This window comes from Dysidea avara, chromosome 8 (genome assembly GCF_963678975.1).
Source record: "Dysidea avara chromosome 8, odDysAvar1.4, whole genome shotgun sequence".
NCBI lineage: Eukaryota > Metazoa > Porifera > Demospongiae > Dictyoceratida > Dysideidae > Dysidea > Dysidea avara.
In genome coordinates this window covers 31,214,998-31,240,506 of record NC_089279.1, presented here as the reverse complement: position 1 = coordinate 31,240,506, position 25,509 = coordinate 31,214,998, and the positions used below count along the sequence as shown (strand labels likewise).

At 38.5% G+C, this 25,509-nt stretch overlaps 3 protein-coding genes and 1 long non-coding RNA gene across 7 annotated transcripts; 1 reads left to right on the top strand and 3 right to left on the bottom strand.

Moving 5' to 3' along the window:
- The first annotated feature begins 1,730 nt into the window (after positions 1-1,730).
- LOC136264103 (uncharacterized) lies at positions 1,731-3,963 on the top strand. Its single transcript, XM_066058789.1, has 3 exons — positions 1,731-2,869; positions 2,918-2,976; positions 3,827-3,963. The coding sequence occupies exons 1-2, from the start codon at positions 2,514-2,516 to the stop codon at positions 2,973-2,975; spliced, it is 414 nt and encodes a 137-aa protein (XP_065914861.1). The 5' UTR covers positions 1,731-2,513; the 3' UTR covers position 2,976; positions 3,827-3,963.
- Positions 3,964-4,791: 828 nt separating this feature from the next.
- Positions 4,792-6,853, bottom strand: LOC136264105 (nucleolin-like). 2 transcript variants are annotated; one of them, XM_066058794.1, is made up of 7 exons: positions 6,766-6,853; positions 6,436-6,706; positions 6,104-6,381; positions 5,511-6,049; positions 5,265-5,374; positions 5,151-5,206; positions 4,792-5,091 (listed from the first exon to the last, which is right to left on the bottom strand). In XM_066058794.1, the coding sequence occupies exon 4, from the start codon at positions 6,007-6,009 to the stop codon at positions 5,566-5,568; it is 444 nt and encodes a 147-aa protein (XP_065914866.1). In that variant the 5' UTR covers positions 6,010-6,049; positions 6,104-6,381; positions 6,436-6,706; positions 6,766-6,853; the 3' UTR covers positions 4,792-5,091; positions 5,151-5,206; positions 5,265-5,374; positions 5,511-5,565. The 2 variants fall into 2 exon arrangements, with proteins under 2 accessions (XP_065914866.1, XP_065914865.1); XM_066058793.1 differs by having other exon boundaries at positions 5,511-6,381.
- Positions 6,600-17,398, bottom strand: LOC136264104 (uncharacterized). Of its 3 annotated transcripts, none has more exons than XM_066058792.1 (4): positions 9,734-17,398; positions 9,599-9,684; positions 9,256-9,546; positions 6,600-6,617 (listed from the first exon to the last, which is right to left on the bottom strand). In XM_066058792.1, exon 1 carries the CDS (start codon positions 17,384-17,386, stop codon positions 9,740-9,742), a length of 7,647 nt encoding a protein of 2,548 aa, XP_065914864.1. In that variant the 5' UTR covers positions 17,387-17,398; the 3' UTR covers positions 6,600-6,617; positions 9,256-9,546; positions 9,599-9,684; positions 9,734-9,739. The 3 variants fall into 3 exon arrangements, with proteins under 3 accessions (XP_065914864.1, XP_065914863.1, XP_065914862.1); XM_066058791.1 differs by lacking the exon at positions 6,600-6,617 and adding an exon at positions 8,709-8,844; XM_066058790.1 differs by lacking the exon at positions 6,600-6,617 and having other exon boundaries at positions 8,709-9,546.
- Positions 17,399-17,511: 113 nt separating this feature from the next.
- Positions 17,512-22,106, bottom strand: LOC136262981 (uncharacterized). The gene is made up of 3 exons (XR_010704414.1): positions 22,076-22,106; positions 21,904-22,022; positions 17,512-18,048 (listed from the first exon to the last, which is right to left on the bottom strand). It is a non-coding gene; the product is annotated as an uncharacterized lncRNA (long non-coding RNA).
- Positions 22,107-25,509: the final 3,403 nt, after the last annotated feature.

Genomic DNA, 25,509 nt, shown 5'->3' with positions numbered 1-25,509 from the left:
TTAACTCTATCTAATCAAAAACAGCCAAGCTGTAAAAAAGGAGTGCGGCCCTTGAAAAGGCTATGGTGAAAAAAGATGTGAAATCCAAGGTGGCGGCCAAGAAATGGCTGTGATGGTAGGTTAATGGTAAAAATTTTAATAATGACAATTCAGGTAAATTTTGTGAAGCGGCACAAAAATTCACCTGAATTGTCGTTATTAAAATTTTTACCATTAACCTACCATCACAGCCATTTCTTGGCCGCCACCTTGGATTTCACATCTTTTTTCACCATAGCCTTTTCAAGGGCCGCACTCCTTTTTTACAGCTTGGCTGTTTTTGATTAGATTTCACTTCTTTTTGTATTTGTATACCCTATGGTCGGCTTTGGAGCTTTTTAAACCTTTGTTTTTTCTTTACCACAGGAAGAAGAAAAGATGAAGCAGATATTAAATATTTTTGATTTATCAGTAAATGTACAAATTATAATATATAATACATATATTTATTATAGAACTCTACATGGTGGTTTCTTTATAACCGAACACTCTACAAGGTGAGTCCTTCTAGCTGATCTCTCTACAGGGTGAATCATTTGTAGCTGAACTACCTACAAGGTAACTTCTTCTATCTGATCTCTCTACAGGATTTTGTTAGTAGCTGAACTATCTACAAGGTAACTTCTTCTATCTGATCTCTCTACAGGGTGATTTGTTTGCAGTTGAACTCTCTACAAGGTGACTTCTTCTAGCTGATCTTTCTACAGGGTGATTTGTTTGTAGCTGAATTCTGTACAGTTGATTTGTTTGTAGCTGAGCTCTCTACAAGATGGTTTCTTTGTAGCTGAACTCTCTGCAAGGTGACTTACTTGTAGTTGAACTGTCTACAGTGTTAACTGGTTGCTGCTGGACTCCCTACAGCATGACTTGCAATCTATAATGGAGTAAGTCATGAACTAGCTGAATGCTCTATTAGGGTGACTGTTCTATTAGAGTATCTCGATCTCGTATTTGCTACACGTAGTGGCTTTGGAATCATAATTTAGTGGTTTACATACCGATTGTTCTGTACTACTGCAAGGACTTTCTGCGATGACTATTCCAGCTACATGCCAATTTTCAGCTAACTGCTTTAAGTTGATGTTTTTGAATTATATTTCATTGCTTTTTCAAGGAATTGTTTTGTATATTATCTACTATGTCACACTTCTTTGTAACTGAACTTTATAGGGGGATGAGTGAGAAGATGACACATATTGATCAGTGTACTGTGGAAATTCAAGTGAACAGTATCTTGATCTGATGGAGAATTGCACCATATACTGTTCTTTAATATATTAAGTATATATATATATATATATATATATATATATTAATGTTAATTAAGTGTGTATATGTGACCGAATTTGCGAAAAGGGTCTTATAACCCTTCCAATTGCATGTACTTGGCAATTCATAACTTCACTTGTGAGTACGGTACCAGCCTAAAATTTGGTCACTTTACACTCCTATCATAGCATTATTCCTGGATGCAATTTTAAGACAACAAGTTAAACCTTATGGCATCAAACTTGGAAATTTGGAAAGACTGTAAGACCCCTTTTCGCATATCCGGTCACATATAATAAGGGTTGTATAAGTGACACCGACGTTTTGTCAACCAACGTCATGAATAACAGTATTAATCAATCACAAGATATAAATTCATTTTTATGTATTACAAGTACTTTTACAAGACAGTGAGTTGTTGAACAATGCAGTGCTAAACTCTGAATAGCTTGTTTGAACGATTTGATGAGTTCAAATCCAATCTTGTCTTTTCAGGTATTTGGCCTTTTTGCAGTTTCCTTTTTGTAATAACAAATTAAATCAGTTACTCTCAACCTTCTACACAGTTATTGATAACTAGCTAGCTAGTTATATTGACAAATTTAATCCAGACGTCATACTGTTTGTGGTTGTGGGTGATGATGAGTGCTCTCCGCTGTTGCAGTTTACTCCTGATTAGTAGCATGACAACTAGAACTCCTTAGCTTGTCCTCTCTGACTAAATCAATTAATCATTCTGAGAGTTACTGAAGAGAGCAAAATAGTTGCCGATCATGTGGCTTATTTATTAAGTAGCTGAAATATATCCCTGTCCAGCATCACATTTGTCATAGGATCCACCATTTACTGATTTTCTATCCTTTCATGCAATTTTCCAGAGTGTTCTTCCTTGCAGGAGTAACGACATATAGTAACACTAAATAAACAGTGCAAAAATTAGATAATACAATAATAGCTACAAGCAAGAACAACTGGACATATTGCAACAATACAAAACCGAACAACACTAAAGAGATGACAAACACAAGCAAGTCATTAATGAACTCACAAAAACATGTAATGGTTCCATTCATAATCTTTCATCAATAGAGGGTGACCACGTCATCTTCACATAGCTACATATTTTTCTATTTAAAGCACACTGTGACGTCACAAATTGCACTATAAAATTCAGACCAAATTCATTCGGTTCACAGTCAACTACAATGTTACCTGAAGTTGTTGTTCCTGGTTGGGTTTTGCTCAGCATGCTTTTGCTTGTCGTCGTCACTGGGTGTACGATACTGGTGTGCCTCTGCCGGAAACTTTGCAGCCCAGGTCGCAGCAACCCTGCCCCTACTGTATCTGCTACTACACCCTCTGGAACGCTTCCTCCCGTTCCTCCTACTCCACCGCCACAGCCGTTAAGTGTCAACTTAACAGGCGAGCAGTTCGCTGAGTTGCTCAGGAAGCTCACCGTCGTAGAGAGACAGAGCGAGGACTGTGATATGGATGATGCTGACATGGACGACGACAATGGATCCGGTGTCTCTCGTTCGCGTTCCCGTCCTCGCCAGGACAGGTAAAAAATCTTTGCTTGTGATATTGTAAACGTTCTTCCAACATATAGGACACATTGGTCACGGCGAAGTCACGAGGCTGGATCACGTGATAGGAAGCGGAAATAAGGTACTAATATGGTTAATAACTACGTTGCTGTGAAAAAGGGGAAGGCATGGTAATATGTTTTAGCTTTATCTTCATGGGTGTCATCATATTAATGTGCAATAATTGAGACAGAATTTTCAAAAAAGGACTTTCTAATTGTGTGCATCTGATAACCTATAACCTGTCTTGTGGATAAGGCCAGGCGAACTTGATTACTTATTTCTCATCCACAAAAATTTGGATTTTCATGCAGGCCAGAGGTCGTTATTCATTATAAAAGAAAATACTCCAAATCAAACTGTCTGTTACTACAAAGGTTAGCTAAGCCTTTTAAGAACTAATCCTTATGTTTTACAGTGTAGTTACCACAGTTTCTGAGATGCAAGTGACTTTTGCTGTACTGTAAAAATATGGTAGTCAACAATTTAGCATTGAAATGCTTGTACACATGATTGACAATAGCAATAATGAAATTAGAGGCAGTGGGGTAAAAAGGGATGCAGGTGGGGGTGAGAAACAATCAAATTGCCTGACTTAAGGTGCTGACCAGCTTTAGATTTACATTGCTTCCCTAACATGTCACTATTGCTGTGTGTAGTAATCAGGTGGACACCATGAGAACAAGTATAATTTAGGAATTTAGAAAGCCAGATATAGCTAAGACCCCATTTTACAGATATGATTGCAAGTTGTCTAAAACTTCTGTTTAATGCCCACCACATAGGTGCTGGTCACCTATAAATTTCAAATGGAATTTGTATTGTTCAATGATTATATATATTGTGCACTTTGTAGCTTTCATAGTGGCACTAATTAATATATTATTTCTAGTGTGTAATGTCACTACATACTATTATAATTACCTTTATAGAATTGAATGATGATGATGATGATGATGATATCAATGGCCAATAATATTGTGACAGGACCTTCAGATCTTTTGATTATAACTTATATATTGTTGTTGTATGATGTATTGCTGTGGAAGGGACTTTCTATTAGACTTGAGTTAAAGTTATGTAACCAGTTTTCCGAATATGGTTCTTCAAGAAGTGTGCACAAACATGGGTTAATAAACGGAGAAAATGTTCAGGTTTACATGTTACTTGAATACTAAGTTGGTCTCTCAAGTGCATGGAATTGAATGTTCCCCTTTTCACAAATCTACTCATTAATGTTCAAAAATTTGTCCAAAATGCTTTCAGAAATTTTCTCTAGTATGCTCTTCAGTATTCCAATTATTCTTACATTGTGCTCCTAGGTTAGCAACATTTCTTACAACTATCTTGGAATATTTTATTTATTATAATCAGTGAATGCTCTATTAATGTATTTCACTACAAAGTGACTGTTCTATTGGAGAGTATCATCTAAGTAAGTGCTCTACTGTAATTTGCAGTTTCCTCTGACTGCTCTATTAGGGAGCATTGATCTATTTTCATAGAATTAAGCTCTATAGTTTGAAATATCCCTCAATATTATAGTGGCATAGCACTCAGACTATAAATATGCATGCATTTGTTATACTGGTATTCTGATGCAGGCCTATTTTCTATAACCCCACCATAATTATTTAAAATACAATCATGACTATTTGCAATACAAATCAAACTAGTTATGGTTACATGTGATTGGAAAAGCGATAGATCCTCAATGTGTTCTGATAAGCATTTACTGTACTACTTAAAAAAATCCTGATCTACAATCATTATGGTGTTAAAGAAAGGCTGCTACACAATCTGTGGGCAGCTATTAGCCTTTATGTAGGTCTAACCGCTTACATTAGCTACATGAGGTATAGTTGTGAACCCACTACCACTAAAACTCTTTACCTTTGCAAACATATTATTTATGGTAATATGTAGAAACACATTATCAACATGATCAAAGAATGCATATGAAAAATAATCATGTACAACGTTTACCAGTTCTTGTTAACTGTCTTCAAATATTCCAGAAATACAGTCTCAACATTAGTACACTGCCAATTTATTCAATCTTCGTATTCATGGCAGACCACACATACTGTTTGATGGTAGAAGGTCTGGTGTGTGATTCTGCAAAGTTCCCTTCCCGTGTCTCCAAAATTTTACACACCACAGTTATAACAATAAGTAAGCATGGCATGAGTAGCTACTAAAAGTTTATCAGGCAACACAACATCTTTAACAATTGCAAGTGATATCCTGACTTACAATGACTGAAATACATTGATTCCTTGAGTGCACTATGGTGCTGTGAATAAAGAGACCTATAAGTACAATTCAAAATGATACCCGCGTATATAAACGTTATTGTTTTCACCATACCTTGCACAATGTATGCATAACATGCTCACTCAGGGTTCACCACAACATAATAGCCAGTTTTGCTGCAGCCATCTCCATTGTTCTTGTCATTCATGCAACAGTACATTGTGCTACATAAAAAACAGGTGTTCAACAACATGTGTTACATACATTAATTATTTCTAGAATCTAAGCAAAGTATAATAGAAATGATTATTAATTTTATAAGCATAATACCTCAATGTATGTAGGGTACTGCATTGTTACCTTTTGCTGAGATGTACACCTGATTAGCTTGGTTAGTGAACAACTTGTTACTTTTTTAAATGCTAATAACATTTAATGTAACATTTGTCAGCTTTAGCCAGTTTTCAGAAAAAAACTGCCCAGGGGTCACCACGGGGAGGCGCTGACCATATAGTGTAAGAACACTACTGACCCCCGCCACCACCACCACCACCACCACCATTGTTGTTATCATCATCCTTAGACTTGTAATCATCACCATCACATCGTCATCATGATCATTGTTGTCATCATGATCATCGTTGTCATCATGATCATCGTTGTCATCATGATCATCGTTGTCATCATGATCATCGTTGTCATCATGATCATCGTTGTCATCATGATCATCGTTGTCATCATGAGCATCATTGTCATCTTGACCCTGCAGCAATAGAATTGAGATGATGTTAATAGATGATAAGTAGTTATAGATGTTGCAGTGATTCTTTTGCTGGTTGATATCAATAGCTGTAGTCATCTAGATCATCGTCATCATGATCATCATGATCATCTTGAACCTGTAACAATAGAATTTAGATGATAGCAAAAATAGATGACAAGTAGTCCACCACCATCATCGTTATCACCACCATTGTCGTCATTATCATCCTCAAACTTGTAATTATCGCCATCACATCGTCATCATGATCATTGTTGTCATCAAGATCATCGTTATCATCATGATTCATCTTGACCCTGCAGCAATAGAATTGAGATGATATTAATAGATGATAAGTAGTTATAGATGTTGCAATAATTCTTTTGCTGGTTAATATCGATAGCTGTAGTCATCATGATCATCATTGCAATCATGATCATCGTCATCATGATCATCATGATCATCTTGAACCTGTAACAATAGAATTTAGATGATAGCAAAAATAGATGATAAGTAGTCCACCACCATCATCATCATTATCATCATCTTATCTTTATCATCATCATTGTCATTATGATCGTCATCATGATCATTGATGATCATCATCATTGTGATCATGATCATCGTCATCATGATCATTGATGATCATCATCATTGTGATCATGATCATCGTCATCATGATCATTGTCATCGTGATCATACTGATCCTGTAACAAAAGAATTTAGATGATAGCAATAGATGATAAGTGGGTATGGATATTGCATTAATTCCTTTGTTGCTTGATATCAATAATTGCTGTAGAAGGTACATAAAAGGATAGTTATTTACATGGTGGGAATAAAAGTGATTCTGACCTTTTGGTTGTATAATTATTATAAGAAACTGTGGCTAGTAAGTGTTGGTTCAATGCTGGTGATCCTCATGTTGTGTGATGCCATTGGTAGGGTCCGCAATCCGAAAAATCAACTTCTACAAATCAATCCCCCTACCATTGTGGGATGTTAATTGTAGTATCCCATTGCTTGATCCACCATGAAACCGGAGGCACGATTGTTGTCTTCACAGAAAGATTGTTTTCAGTATCTCGCAAGATGCAAAATTTATTTTTAAAATTTCGTGCTCCACACAAAGGATCGGATGAAACTTGCTACTTAGCCAAATCGTATCCAGAGATGATGTAGTTGAAAAGTACGCACAGAAATAAGTAAATGATTTGCTGGGTGCCCAGTACAGGGTTGCTTTCTTTGAAAAACAGACAAAGAGATACGAAGTTTCGAATTCAAACTGCCCTACCACCCAGGGCGAGAGAAGCCAACTCTTCCTCATAGTGTTTTGATACAGTTGGGTGCATAGTCTGTCTATGCTGTTAGTTTGGAAAAGATCTGAGACTTCTCACCATCTGGGTGACGAGCGTCAAAATTTTCTGCAGCATCAAAGAATTATGCCGCGCTTTCTAGCCATTTCCAGCGCCTCTGCAGCCACAGCAACCATCAATTATAAACTAAAACTATGGTAAAAGATGTCCCTGAACGTTTGGTAGCAGCAGTTGTCAATTATTATTTCATCCACGGCTTCCACGCTTCGAACTAAGGTATGCATCAAGGAGGCAGCAAAATCGTCCAAATTTGACTTCACCTCTCACACTCCACAGCAGCTTCAAATCTTTACTAGATTATTCTACATCACCATTATGCTGCAAAACATCCAAAACCAAACCGAAAAAAGCACAAAATCTTTCATTTTTGATTCGAGCTGGGTGGAGCTCCTGGTGAGCTGCTGGTATACTGCACCACATGAAATCACAGAAACACCAACTACTACTACTACCAAACGTTTTGATCCATCATTTATCATCATTCTAAACAAAATTAAGTGACCAGTGTGGCATCAGAAGTACTGGAAAGCACTTTGGTACCATTGAGAGAATCCCTTGAAATGACGCACGAAATTTTTGACGTTCTTCACCCAGATGGTGAGAAGTCTCAGATCCTTTCCAGACTAACAGCATAGACAGACTATGCATCCAACCTTATCACATCACTATGAGGAAGAGTTGGCTTTTCTTGTCTTGGCTGGTAGGGCAGTTTGAATTCGAAAATTTGTGTTTCGTTTTCTGCTTTTTGAGAGAAAGCAACCCTGTGCCTAGAACCCAGTGAGTTATTTGCTTATTAGGCCAATAAAACTTGATTAGCAGTTTCGCGTCATCGCCCGCATGCTTTTGATACACCCTCATGGAATTTCATTATTGGAATTGCAGATTGAAATACTCTAATAGAGCAGTCACTTTTACTCTAATGGAGCAATCAGCTATACTCTAATGGAAAAATCATTTGTTATATGGATTAGTAATGTACTTTAGCTATTTAATGCAGGAGTAATCAATGTAGATCTCACTTTTTTAGGCAGAAATCTTCATGTTTGGGATGTGTGTTGTGCTTTTGGAAAATAATGAATAATAACCACCCGCCCTCATCAAAATTTCAAAAATCTGAGCGAGAAACTGGTAATCAAGTTTCATTGGCCTTACTGTGCGTACTTTTTAACTACATCAACTCTAGATAATATCTAGCTAAGCAGCAAGTTCTATCCTGTTCTTTGTGTGGAGCACGAAATTTAAAAAATAATTTTTGCTTCTCACGAAATATTAAAATCGATATTTCTGTGAAGACAACAATCTTGCCTCCGGTTTCATGGTGTGTCTAGCAATGGGATACCACAATGAACATCCCACAATGGTAGGGGGATCGATTTGTAAAAGTTGAATTTTCGGATTGCGGACCCTACCATTGGTGCTAGAAGTTATATTATGTGCAGTTAGTAAACAAACACAGTGGTGATGTGGACCTTTTGGTTGTCAGTTTTGATGTGATCATTAACATATCACTGGCTTATCATGCACTATGATTATCACTATAGTCAATGTAACTCCTCATCTGCAATTAGATCGATAAGATCGGCAGTACCAATAAGCAAAATCTCCTCCTATTTTTCTAGTCCTACTAGTGAATATGTTGTCTTATGTACCAATGTGTTATGGTAGCAAACACATTAACTTCTTACATCATAATGGTGACCAATGACATAAATTATTGTGTAGATGAAATGATAGGCAATAATACGAGTGCACAAAGAAAATTGTATACAACATTAATTTTTATCGTGTGAATATAATCTTATTCCATTACCACAGATGGGCAAACAACAAACTAATATTTTGTACTGATGGCTTATAAAGGATTCACCCTTTTATACAACTTGGCTGCTTTTGCACACTGAATACTTGTACAAGCAACTCTAAAGACTAGCAAACCGCTGTGAATTAAGAACTATTCATACGAATTTACCTTTTCTTGAGTGGCAGCCTTGCTATAAGCATGTTGTAATCATCAGGTTTAGAGTACAGAACTTGTGTTCAAAAATGATCACAAAATACAACATGCTGACAATTCCTTTCAGCACAGACTTTCCATACAAGCATACACATCTTCAGCTGTAAGCTTCTTCAAGGCATTGATAGAGGGGATTCACTTCTTAGACAAACTATCAATGGTCAAAAGCTATAGGTTTTGTTCAACCTATTGTCTCCAGAAACAAAAGGAGCATATGCGACATTTTCAGGTACCCATAATCAAGACCTATTAGTATACAGTAAACAATAAAGTTTCACAATATGATCAAATAACTTACATTCACTCAATATTTTGCAAAAGAATGAAATGAAAACATCTCATTACTGAATCAACTCTAGTCAATTGTAAGTCATTACCTAAGACCTATTGATATACAGTAATCAATAGTTTCAAATTTCATTTATTGTCTTACATTCACTCAATCTTTTGCAAAGAACAAAATGTAAACATCTTTTTCAGTATTTGGTGAATCAACTCTAGTCAATTGGGAGTCATTAGCTAATATCCAGCCTCTCTCTTGTTTATGATAGGAGGTGTAGTGCCCTGAGGTAGCACTAGGTCCATGATGGCAAATAACATTTTTTACTCTGTATCGTGTACCCTCCACCATCAGTGTAAAATGCGTTACATCATCAACTGATACTTTCATTTTGTGCACAACACCTCCTCTGTAGATGTACAGTTTAAGTTGCACTACAATAAGATCACTAGCTTGTATCAGTTGTTGCCTAGATTCTAACACAGCACCTTCATCATTACAAGTGGTACAGTGTGAACCCTCTAGTACTACCCAACTTTGCATCGTTGCAAACATACTGCTCAACGTAACATTAGTTGATGACCCCTCAGGAATGGTAAGAAGCAGTGACACATCATTTTGATTACTGGACGAAGTATAAGGACAACTGGTACATCGTCTACTAGTTCTTGTTACCAGATTCAAGCAGTTTTCTATTGTTCTACAATACATACATATGTTAATCAAAAATTCTGATGCATCTTGCTGGCTTCGCACAGAAAATGGCGCTCCTAGCATTCGGCGTACTTGTCTACTAGAAAGCACTTCTGTTCTTGATGGATAATTGTATGAGTTGGATAAATCTTGTAGAGCTCTGTATCTACTGGCAATGAATGCACTTCTAAGAGCACCGTGCTGTAGGAGGGACTGTAATACAGAATTGGCATAACAGGATACACCATCTGTATTTTTGAAAGGCACACAGCTTTTAAATGATCTAGCAGTTGCACCTGCTCTAGATGGTCCTGGTCCTGAGATTTTGGATCCGGCATGTCCTTTGGTGTTCTTAACAGTAGAATCTGTAGCTTTGTTTGCTGTGTCTACTCTAGAGGTTTTGAATTCAGTAGTATTCTTTACATGTACAGAATCTGTAGTTTTGGTTGCTGCACCTGCTACAGAAGAACTGGATTCAAGACTTGCACTATTATTTGCAGTGGTGCTATTTGCTGCTTTCAAATCTATCATTGTAGGCTTTACATGTGGCTTGATAGGTTTAGGTGGCTTCACAGATTCTGGAGCCTTTACATGCTTTTTACTATGGCCGACTGCATCTTTTGGAGGTGGTACAGTAGATACAGCATGATAAAATAACAAATACACACCCTTTGAACCACGTGGCCAATTCTCTACACTGGTAGAAAGATCACTGCAATGTAGCCATTTTCCACTTATTGACAGTATAGCCTTGTACTCATACCCAGGTCGTGCTGAAGTAGCCACCTCACTAACTGCTGCCATTAACTTGTACTTTTGACCATCTATCACAAATGTACTACTTGATACTGCAGTGACACTAGTCTTTCGTGGAAAAGTTTTACCTTTAATTAATGGACATACATTCATTCTAAACACTAGCACACTACCTGCTTTGATAATGTCCTTACGAACCTCTTCAATACCATGGCAGTCCTTGCATGAACTATCAGATTCCATCCACCCTAAAGAAAATTTCATTAGATCATCAAATTTTATACTTTTACATGATTCTGGAAAATGTAATTCTACAACATTTTCAGTCCATGTGTCCACATCTTTTCTACCACAAAGTCGACATCTAGTGTGCACATTGACTGTATGATGCATTGGCAAGTGAACTTCAAAAGAAGTTACCATTATCAATATTAGAAACTTTAAAGCATCTTGAGAAGTAGATCCATCAAATGGACTGCCTAGCTCTTGACGTAATTCTGTGCAATCCAAAGTGGTGTCAGCATTGCTTACATACTGTCTGCACATACTTTTAATAGCTCCATCACATCCATCTAAGATCACTCTACGCACAACTGGTGAAAATAGCACACACTGCATTACTGAGTTTGCATAACTGGATACACCATCTTTATTTACAAATCCTTTCCTTTTAAAAGTAATGGCTTGTGCTGCTGGTCTTTGAACTGCAGATGTCCATGGAATTGTGCACCACTGAATATCATCTACTTTTTTGGGTCTTTGTTTGGTGACAGAAAATTGTGCTAGAGTTGGACGATGCTTTAGCCTCAACCAGTTGTATTCAAGTATTGCTGAATCCAAGGCCTTGACAGACCTAGGATCAAAATTTATCAAATATAGGCCATCAAGTGATGTTACCCTAGACAAAGCCACATACGCCTGACCACAGCTGAACACTGTGTTTCCTATATCTGTTACTACATGCTTCAACGTAAGCCCTTGACTCTTGTGGATGGTGATGGCACTTGCAGCAGTTATCGGAAATTGTGATCTGATCACAAAAGCTCTGTCAAATACTTCAAATTTTGTACTCACTCTCTTTAACAAATGTTGTTGATTATTTTGAAATTTAATGGTTATTGACTCTACCTTGTTGGCTTTTTCAATACTACGCTGGATGGACTGCACTGTCCCAATAGCACCATTAACTAGACCCTGAGAAACATCAATATTGCGGCGTAACATAACTTTACATCCAATCTTTACACGAATGATGTTCTCTAATCCTGCAGTTTGGGTGCAGTCTTCACTGCATTTAGTCAACTTTGCCTTTACTTTCTGCAAAATGGATCGTGAACAGTCCACACTGTCTTCCGCTACAAGTTTGTACTCTTCACCTGGTAGACGGCTTAAAACTTCAACATTGATTTCTGTACACATGCTCCTAGTAGGTAGCAAGCAAACAGTGTCTTCTGGAAGCTTTAGGAGCTCATCTACAACTTCTTTCATTCTCCCACTAATTGAAGGACTCTTAAAGGATAACTTGCGCTGATTAAGGGTTTTTATATCTTTTGCAGTAAGTTTTCCCAGTCTAACTCTTCCCAACATTTCTGTGAGCTGGCTATTATCTCTTTGGCGCATGTTGATAACTAGCTCATCATATTCAAAGAGCGGCTGCCATATGTCCACACCACCTGGAGAGTCTGTATGCTTGTGAACAGTAGCACTAGTAAGTGTAGAATACACAGGCTGCTCAAAGACTGGTGGTAGCTGTAACAAATCACCGAACACTAAAATATTCTTGCATCCAAACCAACCATTTTTTATGTCACCTGTGTTAAATATTTCTGTCAGTCTTAGATGAATATACAGTAGAGTGACATGGCTGACCATCGAGACTTCATCTACAATTAAAAGCACCAATTGTTGTAGCTTCTCTCTGACAATCTTAATGGCTTCATCTGATAGGGAACGATACTTAGGTGTCTTGCCATGTTCTACAGGCAATTGTAGTAAGCGATGAATTGTTAGACCATTCACATTGAACGCAGCAATTCCTGTAGGTGCTGTGATAGCAGCATGCTTTTCTAATGAGGAATGGATCCATGCTTTCAAAGTTTTTATCAAGAAACTTTTACCTGTACCACCACAACCACTAACAAACATACGCAGTGGTTGTGGATGATTTGGTATTGTTGAAGAATGCTGGGCTTGCATATGAGTGCTCACCCTATCAAACACCCTTCTTTGATCTTCATTTAAACTTTCAATCATGGAATCCACATCAACGATGTCTTCATTAGCCACCACTTCCTCAAATTCAGCCATCGCATCCTGGGCTTCACTATATGCATGCAGTAGTGGATCAGGTGCATGAACAACTGCAGTGCCATCCTCCTCTTGCTCTATTTCAGTCCGTCGCTTGTCAATCTGTTCCCTGGCAATTTCATCTCGTTTCTGCATCTGCTGTAGTCGATTGTGATAGTTTACAGCACCTGGTAACTGCTCTTGACAATTTTCAAACTCACTTTGGAAACTTTCGCTGCTACCAATCAAAGTTTCACTATTTCGCCAAGGCTTGAACAAAAGGAGTATTGCATAATAATACTTCTCTGCCTCCTGGTCTATGTTATGTTTGTAATGATTAATTAAGTAAGGCCTTGCTCTTTTTTTCAAAAAACCATCTTTAAAAGGATAGTACGTTGCTAAACGAATTGGTTCTGCTTGAACCAAGTCATAATAAGCTAAGAAATCATAAAGGCACACGTTTTCCAGTTGCTCTGGTCTGTTGGGGTAGTGAGAGTCTACCCACGAGGGGAAAAATATGTCACATGACTCACCTTCCATTCCCTCTATGATGGCTTTTTCTTTCAACCGCCTGCTACGTACCATGTTAATATCAACCCACCGGATTGTGGTATTTGGATCAGTAACAAAAAGCGGTATTCCAAGAAGTGTGTCGCATGCTTCCAAAGCACCACACTCTCGATGTGATATGGATTTCATTGCAAAATTCCATAACTTACTTGTGATGGATTTGGTAGATTTATTTATTTCATCAAATTGTTGAAGAGCATGGCTTTTTTCTGGTTTAGTGCAATACTTGGTACAATACCAGTTAAGAACAGATGAATTCTCACCAATAAATTGAATATCCATGTTTCCCTGCCATGCAAGTAGAATGGCTGGATTATAATCATTGATACGCATTTCATTTGCAGTGCGTGGTAGATCATAAAGACGAGAATTAGTCTTTAAGGATTTTCTTCCAGCAACAGCATCTACCACATTTCGAAGCACAAAATTTTCACGCTGAGGCCTGGGATAGCCAAACCTACACACCTTTTTTACTCCTGCATTAGTCTTCTTACTGCGTAAACAATAATCATTGCACTTATGTTGCTGAAATGCAATCACTCGTTCATATAGTGTTGGGCTGAGTGTACTGTCGGGGATGTGACAGGTGACATACTTGGTTACAAATTCACATATTTCTTCTTCTGTGCTTTCACCAATTATTGGTGCTCCTTCTACCCATGCCTCAGCATGACTGTGTTGCAATCCTCTCCCTTGGTATTCACGGTTTGCACCAAGAGCATAAACAGGACCCAAAGGCTGGCTGTCACTTAGAATGAATTCATAAATTGCCTTGTATTTATTGTCAATAAATCTACAACTGGACACTGGGTCAGTGGCAATCATCTCAGCTATAGACATGTCAGCAAAACTGGGGTTTACAATTTTTAAGTAAGCACAGAGATCCTCCCATAACCATTCACCAGGGTTTAAAGTAATGAACCATGTAGGAGGACCATAATGAAATGACATACAGTTAAGATCATTTCGATGTCTGGTCCAAAATTGTTCGGTATTGCGTATGCGTGCAAATATTGTTGTTAGGTTTCCTTCCAGCTCTTCAGATGACAACATTTCTAGACAGCGGGCAGCTGTCAGCCTTTCACTTGGCCTAATCACCTTTAGTTTATGGTAAATACCACTTGCTATTTGTCGCAGTATTGTTTGATTGTTCAAGTAAAAGATAAGCTGTTGGTTAATCCTGAATCGTGGATCACGTGATTGCAAAATGCATTTCACATACTCTGCTGCTTTTAATGGCACGTCTCGTTGACACCTCTGTCCACCAATTCCGTGTGGGTATAAATCTGGAAAACACAACATATCCAAGTTTTTCATACGACTATCAATAGGGGCTTCATTTACTTTAAGCATTTGGTATAGTGTGGTGGCCTTCTTGTTTTCTCTTGGGGCGTGTAATGGATTAATGGTATACTGCTCATAGTAAGATTGTTCCTCATGTTCAGCAATTTCTTCTACCATAGCTTCTCCAGATGTTGAAAGTGGTTCTCCATAAGAACCTTCATCAATTCGTTTACTGATATCTAGTTCTTCTGGAGCTCCAGGGAGCTGAATTAATGCATACAAGGGATTGATTTCCTTGAGCTTTAGTAGGGCATTGTAAACTTTATTAACATCTACAAGGTCCTGCCATATAACATTAGATTTACTAGGTAAACTTCGTATTAAAATAAAAAGTTCACCATGATCTGGAAGAGCTTGTTGTGGGTCAGGCAATCTGTTTAAAGTTTCTTCAATTGGTAATGGCAAGTGGAACGTAGTGCCAATAACCTTCTGAATTTTGTGGCTGGCAGGCAACTGTCTTTTCGCAACTGTACCCATTCTATTGACAGTTTGAAAACATTTTGCTCTTTGTATTAATATTTTTTCAAAAGCATTTAGTTCTGATATCTCTTGTGGAATGTCTCCAAACTGCAGACCATTGAGTACGCACCTTGGCGGTAATTTTCCTTGCCTAAAGTAGTTTAAGCAATATTTACATATAAATCCTTCAGGCAGTCCATCATTATGCTCTGGTCTGTGCTCATTATAATCCATCAAGGCATCCCACTCACAGCTGTTGGGTAAAATGCGTAGGCTACCCAAGTGTGAACAATCCTGTCGGTAGCACAACTTGTCACATGATATGCAAGGGTACTTTGCAAAATCCAGACACCTTTCACCAAACTTCTCATAAGCTGCCTTATGTTGTTCATAAATTTGAGTTTCACTCAATGGCTGGTTGTCTATTGGAAACTGTCTCAATCGATTACTCTTAGCAATGTTGGCAATCTCAGACAGTTTTTCCAGCTCTCCATGTTGTAAGGCATGTTCAATTTCTATAATCTTTCTATCATGCCTGCGGACTTCATACAACATTTGCACTACACGTCGAATGTCTGGAAAATGAGGTGCTAGCATACGCAAGTACAACATAGGAGAATGACAAAGGGGAGATGCTGTATAACACTGCAATGGATGACCTTGAAGTAGCTCCTCTTTTGTTAACTGATTGGTGCAATCGTCTATATGCTGGATGTACCTGCGAGCAGTATCAGGTGCACATTCAGTTATCTTACAATAGATGCTCTGAAGTTTACCCTCGATTATTTCTGATTCTTCCAATTTGCACCATGGTGGATCATAACAACATTCCCATGTTGAAACATCCTTCCCTGCAAGGTTGTAAGTGATTGTGTATCCTGGAAATTGCTCACACTTTAAACTGCCATCTTCATTAAATGCATTGTGATTGTAGATGGCCTGAGGAAAAAATGCCTCAGTATTACTTGTGTGCAAATTGATACCAAGAAGTGATGTAGAGTCCATGAGGACCTCCTTGGATATCTTGCAAAGAGAGGCCTCTAAATTATCCTTTAGTCTATTAAAAGACTTCATAAATTGATGTTTGAAGAAACCAAGTTGTTGCATACCACATTTAACTAGTAACTGTGCCTTAACCACGTTTGCTGCTCTGTTCCTTATACCCATTGTTCGAACTAGCTTTTCCACATACTCAGAAGCAGTACCACGATGATTACCTTTACGCTTGAAAATACGATTATACTTTTTGCACACACCTAGAGCAATAAAAGAAACACATTTTCTCTCTGCTGCTTTGTGCAAAATTTCACTTCGGTGCCTTTTATATCGCTGTGCTGCTCTCTTCTTAGCTGGAAGTGGATTTTCAGCATATTTCTCACGTCTGATGCATCGACTATGATCAATGTTAGTATGATATGTCGATAATGCCTGACGTCTCACTGCAAATGGATTAAGGTGGTACTTTGCCAATATTCTCTTGATAACAGGCTTTGGGTAGCTTTGATATGCACTACGCACTTTACATCTTTTAGCAAATGGGTTACTACTATAAGCATTGCGTAGCCTTTGCTTCACTGGTGAAGGATGCAAGGCATAATTTTTGCGCATCCTTTTCTTCACAGGTGAGGGATTTGAACTGTAACTTTTGCGCATCCTTTTCTTCACAGGTGAAGGATTTGAACTGTAACTTTTGCGCATCCTTTTCTTCACAGGTGAAGGATTTGAATTGTAACTTTTGCGCATCCTTTTCTTCACAGGTGAAGGATTTGAACTGTAACTTTTGCGCATCCTTTTCTTCACGGGTGAAGGATTTGAACTGTAACTTTTGCGCATCCTTTTCTTTACAGGTGAAGGATTTGAACTGTAACTTCTGCGCATCCTTTTCTTCACAATCGAGGGATTCAAAGTGTAATATTCATGCAATCTTCTCCGTTCAGGAGAGGGATTGGAACTGTACCTATCACGAACACTTTTCCGTTTAGGAGAGGGTTGAGATGCATATGCTTCCTGTACTTTCATACGCTTTAACGTAGGATCTTTAGAGTACTCTTCTTTACGCTTTTCAGTTATTAATTCTCTGTTGGCAGAATAGAATTGTCGCATACGCTCCTTTAATGGAGACTTGTTTCTCTGATAGTAATTTGACTTTGATCTTCGCTGGCTGGGAGAACTCAGATACCTTAAACGTTTTTGCAAATTAACTTTTTGCTTCCTTTGCTCCCGTGATTTTACAGCACTGTCTGCTTCACTTTGTTCCGATTGGTTGTCGATGTCTTCATGCGTATTTTTCTCCGCTTTCTCGATACGCTGTTGTTGTCTATTCTGTCTACGTTTTCTAAGTTTATTCACCATTCTGATTTCTTATAAATGAAATATAAATACAATAAATATTGATCTAATGCAGTTAACAATGGGATTATACGTAGGTATGTAGGTATCAATGTATGGATGCATGCATGTATGTATACATGCACATGCACACATGTAGATATTATCCATGTACATATATGTACATATACAGATAGATATGGATGCACATAAACACACACATTGCATGCAATTGCATGCACATGCGCACACATCCACATATACATGCACGTCACACGCATCCATTCTTACACACATGCATGCACCTATCCGTGCAAGCATGCACCCACACACACACACACAATAATGCATCCACACACACCCATACCGCACACAGAGTTACAGGCGCATGCACACACAAGCACGCATTGCATTCACATGCACACACACATACGCATTGATGCATGTGCACACACATCCACGTATGCATGCAACACGCATCCACACACGCGAGCATCTATCCCCACATGCATGCTCCCACAAACACACACACACTCACCCACACATGCATGCACACACCCATCCACAATCACATGCACATACAAACACAGAGCCACACACACACACACACGCACACACACACACACACACACACACACACACACACACACACACACGTACACACACATGCATGCAGGAACCCACACGCACACAGACACAGAGTCACACACACACAGACACAGAGTCACACACACACACACATGCATGCACGCACATACACACACGCACACACACACAAACACAGAGTCATACACACACAGAGAGAGTCTCACGCACACACACACACGCACACACACAAACACAGAGTCACACACACACACACACACACACACACACACACACACACACACACACACACACACACACACACACACACAGAGTCTCACGCACACACGCACAAACATAGTCACACACACACACACACGCACTTACACGCATGTGCACACACATTCATGTACGTATGCACATGCACACACTCATCCATGCACGCATGCACATGCACACACCCATCCATGCACGCATGCACATGCACACACCCATCCATGCACGCATGCACATGCACACACCCATCCATGCATGCATGCACCCACACACGTAGACAGACAGACACACGTACACACAAGAGTCACAAACACACTCACACAAACACAGAGTCACTCACACAAACACAAGAATCACACGCACACGTGCGCGTATCCAAGCACGTACATGCATTCAAGCACGTGCACAGACACACCCATGCACGCATGTACACACACATGCATGCGCGCACCCACACAGAGTAACACACACACACATCCATGCACGCACGCACCCACACACACATCCATGCATGCACCCACACACACATCCATGCACGCACCCACACACACACACACACACACACGCACGCACACACACACACACACACACACAAACATAGAGTCACACACACAAACATGCACACACGCGCTTGCACGTGTGCAAGCATGTGCACACACATTCATGTACGCATGCACATGCACATACCCATCCATGCACGCATGCACATGCACACATGCACACACCCATCCATGCATGCATGCACGCATGCACCCACAGACGCAGACAGACAGACAGACACACGTACACACAAGAGTCACAAACACACACTCACACAAACACAGAGTCACTCACACAAATACAAGAGTCACACACACACATACACGCAAACACGCACGTATCCAAGCACATACACGCATTCAAGTACGTGCACAGACACACCCATGCATGCATGTACACACACATGCATGCATGCACCCACACAGAGTAACACACACACACACATCCATACAAGCACCCACACACACACATACATAAACATAGAGTCACACACACACACATAGAGTCACACATACTAACATAGACAGAGTCACACACACACACACACACACACACGCATGCACATACATGCATGTGCGCATGCAAGTATGTGCACACATTCAGCACATGAACACACCCATCCATGCACGCATGTGCCCACAGACACATCTTACACGCACACACACACACACGCACGCGCGCACACACACCTACATATCCATACATGCACACACCTACACATCCATACACGCACCCATGCATGCACACACACACACACACACACACCCTACTCATACAGATAAATATGCATGCACACACATATAATGAACAAAATCAACAATAGGGTAAATAACAGTTATATAATAAACAAAATCAACAATAGGGTAAATAACAGTTGTCCGGTACAGCAGCACTGTTATCTGTGATGCCAGTGCTTCCCATGATACCAGTTATACTAGCGATATTCAATTCAATCAGTTTATTAAAAAGATTACAAAATACAACATGATTAAACACACACACACACATGCACACACAACACAACACTCACAGAGAGAGACACTCTTATGCACAGAGTCACATGCACACAGAGTCACATGCACACAGAGTCACATGCACACAGAGTCACATGCACACACACAAAGTCACACGCACACATGCACACAGAATCACACACAGTGTCACATGCACACAGAATCACACACAGTGTCACACGCACACGTACACACGTACACACACTAGAACACATGCACAGTAGAACACACACACACACACAATACACACACACACACACACACACAATACACACACACACACACACACATACAATACACACACACACACACACTACACTGAATTACACACCAGACACATGCATTAAATAGAGTAAACCATTCAACTACACATGCTCAGACACACACACATGCATTAAATAGAGTAAAGCATTCACCTGCACATGCTCAGACACAGACATGCATTAAATAGAGTAAACCATTCAATCAGCATTCCTTAGCTTTAGAGATTGCTAGTACTTTAGACAAAATCGCCACATCAGCTAGCACAATCGCCAATTATCAGCAGGTACCAATTATCAAAACTTGTAAAGTATAGTGGCTACAGAGGCTGCCCAGTACCACAATGGGCTGTCATATATATTAAAGCATTTCTTACAATAGTGATTTATTGTTATTAAATAAAGTGTCGTATGGTTGCTAACCACAGAATTCTGTAAAAGTAATTTTATATTGGAAACCAATAAGCTTTTGCGTGTCACCTGAATATCTCTCAAATGGCTGGCCTCATCTTCGTAAAACTTCTGTGTAATGGAGTTATCCAAGGACTACACATCCCATATTTATTTTTTACAAACAGCCAACATGGCATAATGAAACTAAATCGCCAATAATCGGTGCACAATAGGCATTGCAAATTTCCTTATTACAAGATGATTACTCATGCAAGATAATTAAATTTGGTGCACTAAACACAAAGTAAAGTTCTGTTAAATGGTTCAAACTGGAAGTTCATGCAGTATCATTAAGGAATTACAGTTACATAATGAAATTGCCTATAATTGGCAAATTATACTACGAACAAGGAGGTGACACACAGGCACTTACTGTAGGTAGATATGCAACCACAACCAAGTCTAAGTCAAGATCAAGATCCAAGGGTAAAAATCTCCAGCCATGCACAATCAATAAATATCATCACTAAGTCACCGGTCAGATTGAAAAAGTTTCGTAGTCACAAACTTTTGGTTGATAAGACTTTGACTGTGGTTGTAAATCTACCTACGTAACACCCCCTTGACAAAGTCCTCTTCCTTCTTTGCTAGCAACAATCCTGCATATCATGTGACTTAAATTATAAAACATGACATAAACTTTTAAGTAATAACTGTGCTCTATTGGTGTGCTCAAAATTTTTCTGTGTCAGAGCATACATTCTATTTAATACCCACTCGCATTATTAATTTGACCTTACACTTATTTAGTACCGCTTACGTCAAAGTTATCGAACTAGTCCCCTAAGTAAATCCTCAGGTCCAAAGAAAACTTCACTGAGTACGGTGGTAGCACTCGTAATGCAGCCAAATGGGCAGTCGCTAAGTGAAATCTGACTCCTATATAAAAACACTAATGAACACAGTGGGAAACAGTTGGACGAATTCATTACCTGACTGAATCTTAAGCGCGCTCCACCCTGGCATATCAAAACATATGTATGGGATTTGTAAACTCAAGCATTTTCAGGTGGTCAACATTAAAAGTTTTCAAACAATGGGTTAAACCTTTAAAAATTAAGAATTATGCATTAAATAAATCTAATATCTGTTTAATATCCTTTTTGAAACCTTAACTTGGTAAAACAGGCTGATCATAAAATCTCATCATTCCTTGTCATTTTTTGTCCAATACAAAATACATGTATTTTACACTACACGCTAAAACACTAATTTACAACCTTTAACTCACAAAATTTCTACAGCACACCATACAATAAAAGAAAGCCCTTCAATTTCTCTATCCAATTCCGACCGTACAAATGGGAAAATGTCGCCATAGCGACAGTTATTTACTGCTGATGATGACATAATACGCGCTCCATACATTAACCTATTGGAAAATTTAATTATCTCGCCGGGAAAATCCCAATTTACAAGTTGTTATCCTCGACCAAATTCGCTAAATTTGGTATCATTCTACGCAGCGAAGGATGCTTAATAAGACTCCGACCGTACAAATTGTTAAACAGGTTAGTTTATAGAAATATGTTTAAAAACACGTGTTTTTACGGGAATTCTGAACACGTAAATTTCGCGGTACAAGGCTCCTTTCTAGCTTCCCCTTCGTTACTACACAAAGAACTTACACATGAATCGAATCGCCTTTCATCAAGGAATCTGATAAACCAAATTTCGTGTCTGTCAACCAAAGTACGCGGAAGTTATGGCGCCTTGTTTAGAGGACGGTGTTATTTTATACGAAACGGGCGTAACCCATTCGGAAATCCGGAATATCTTACACAAGTTTTGATATGGGGGCGACACTAACACTCGGTTCTCCGAGCAACTGCGTTAACGAACACAGCCTTTAATCCGTATTCGGTAACCTTACTCAGAAATTTTGCTGATAACCTTCTTCGTCAGTGTACAGATGCGTACACTGTCGATCGACCTATCAACTGGCAAACTTCTGAAGGAAAATTCAGGTTTTGTAGGGCGCTTGTATAGATTAAGCGCCTAAACTTTAGGGCTAAATGCGCTAATAACTAAGGCAGAAATCCGTCACGATTAAACAAGTGCGATTAAAGATTGTTCCGCCGGGATCAGAGTGCCTATACCCTGACGAAATGACCCCACTAGTGTTGTTCAATGAGTGGAGTATTCAATTCGCAGCCTGATAGGGTTTCACTAGGCCGGCCGGATGGTAAGTATAGCTACGCCCGGGGTCTTAGTGTTATTGAATACCTATCATAGTGGCTACAAACAAAAGTAATAAAGAATTCAATGTTATGTAGCTATGGTGTGCCAGTTTGCCTCAGTAGCTAGCACCACTGAAAGTAGCTAGCACCACTGAAAATGCTCTGTAGCTATAGCCGCAGTCTGACGTTTTGAGTCATCATGTGATGCAGGTCTGGGATTGAGATCTCTCATGTAAGGCAAAAAGATCATCTGTTTTTGTCAGAGCTAGGTGAAATAAAAGTAGAGATGTATTACAGTTCAATATTAGGCCCCTATTCGGTGATTATTAGTTTCTCATCCAGCCTTTCTAATTATTATGATGCGGGCGGGAGGGTATTACCATTATGCCATTATTTTATAATATTAACACACTGATGTACAGACCTTATCCAAATTGTCTTTCTTTCTTACTATAAACATTTCCTTCACCAGCTGATCAGTCTACTTTTTGTGATCGCCAACTGTTTTTCGACAGTCAACTGAAAGCCTGCTTTGATGAAGTCGATAGAGCACGATTGCAACTGGCACTGCAGCAATTTGCTAAGGAAAACAACAGTTCTCCTGGTGATATATAGCGCATTGTAGCGTTCATCAACAAAAATTACAACAGTTTGGTATCACGTGTTCTTCTGAGCATGCGCAGAGTACATAATGGCTTACCATGCGGTAGCTTAAGAAGGATGCGGGCGGTGGATGAGAAACTAATAATCACCAAATAGAGGCCTTATAGAAATACATAGAGTTCTTAAGGAAAACTTGTATTGACAAAAATCCATGACAATTACAGTAATCAGTATAATGGAGCTAACTATATACCTTGCTGTAAGAATGCAAACTCCAGATGTGGTGGAGACTGAGGGTTTCCGATGGATATCTAAGGATTAGTGTTGTTTTAGTTAACTATGACTAAACCTGAAGTACTTTTAGTAAGACATATATATATGTGTTTTAGTTAATCAAAACTAAAAGCAACTTCATAATATATTAATTAAACTAAAACTCTAAATCTATAGCTAAAACGCAACAGAATAATTTACCAGTACTAAATCTAAAACTAAAAAGAATTAAGATAACTAAAACCAAAAGATTTTCTTATGTACAGCTAAAACTATAATTGGGTTTTTATAATTTTACTAAAACTATAATTAAAAGATTTTCACATCTTTTAACTAAAACTAAAATGACACAGAAATATAGCTAACCTTAACTAAATCAATAACTAAAAGGAATTAGGAAAGATTACTAAAACTATACCTAAAATAAATTGACGAAACTGGCCATGACTATAACTAAAACTAAAATTCCTTACTAAAACAACACTGCTATGGATGATGTTATGTTTTCAGCAAAGCCTCACTATGCAGTTTTGATTGTAAGGTGGAGCTGCCAGTGAGCAGCCCATAGATTTATATACTGTTTAGTCCTACGTACTGCATTCACTTAATGATTATAAATGATTTAGTAGTAGAATGTTGAACAGCATCCTGAATATCATATTATTTGAATATCCAATGTTGTATAAATAATAATGCACTTGAAAGCTGAGCCCTACTTATAACTGCATTGCATGTTCTCTATATTAGTGAGTGTAGTTACGTACATTGAAAATAATAAATATTATTGTGCTTAATGTTTGTTGAAGTTTGATAATTGGTATAAAGGTGATATAATCATATAATGAACAATGCTACATTATCGGTACAATGTATAGTTTATGTAGGTGTGTGTCAAGTTTTTTGTGTATGTTGTATGTTGTGGAAGCACCCTTGTACAGGCTTAGCCTTTGGTGCAGCCATGATGTATATAGCTTGGCAGCATCCAGTTTGGTAGCTATGCATGGATATCACATCTTTTCTGTGTTTTTTTCTACAAGAACAAATAGAAACACCATCAAATAAATGAATTCCAATATTTATGCATATAGATATCACATCTTTTTCTTTGCTTTTTTTCTACAAGAACAAAGAGAAGCACTATCAAATAAATCAATTCCATTATTATTACACAATGAACTAATAACTTGTAAGTAATATGAACTGTATGTGTGCATGCATGTGTAGCTATACACTGAATGTTCTAATAGGGTGACTGTTCTATTAGAATATCTCGATCTCGCATTTGCAACACGTAGTTGGGTTTCGAATCA

What these genes read in the sequence shown, in the direction of transcription:
- LOC136264103 (XM_066058789.1), top strand. Translation starts at nt 2,514, where the DNA reads ATGTTACCTGAAGTTGTTGTTCCTGGTTGGGTTTTGCTCAGCATGCTT. An exon ending in TCCCGTCCTCGCCAGGACAG is followed by an intron (nt 2,870 to 2,917) that starts GTAAAAAATCTT and finishes TCCAACATATAG; the next exon opens with GACACATTGGTCACGGCGAA.
- LOC136264105 (XM_066058793.1), bottom strand. Translation starts at nt 6,009, where the DNA reads ATGACTACAGCTATTGATATCAACCAGCAAAAGAATCACTGCAACATC.
- LOC136264104 (XM_066058792.1), bottom strand. Translation starts at nt 17,386, where the DNA reads ATGCGCAAAAGTTACAGTTCAAATCCTTCACCTGTGAAGAAAAGGATG.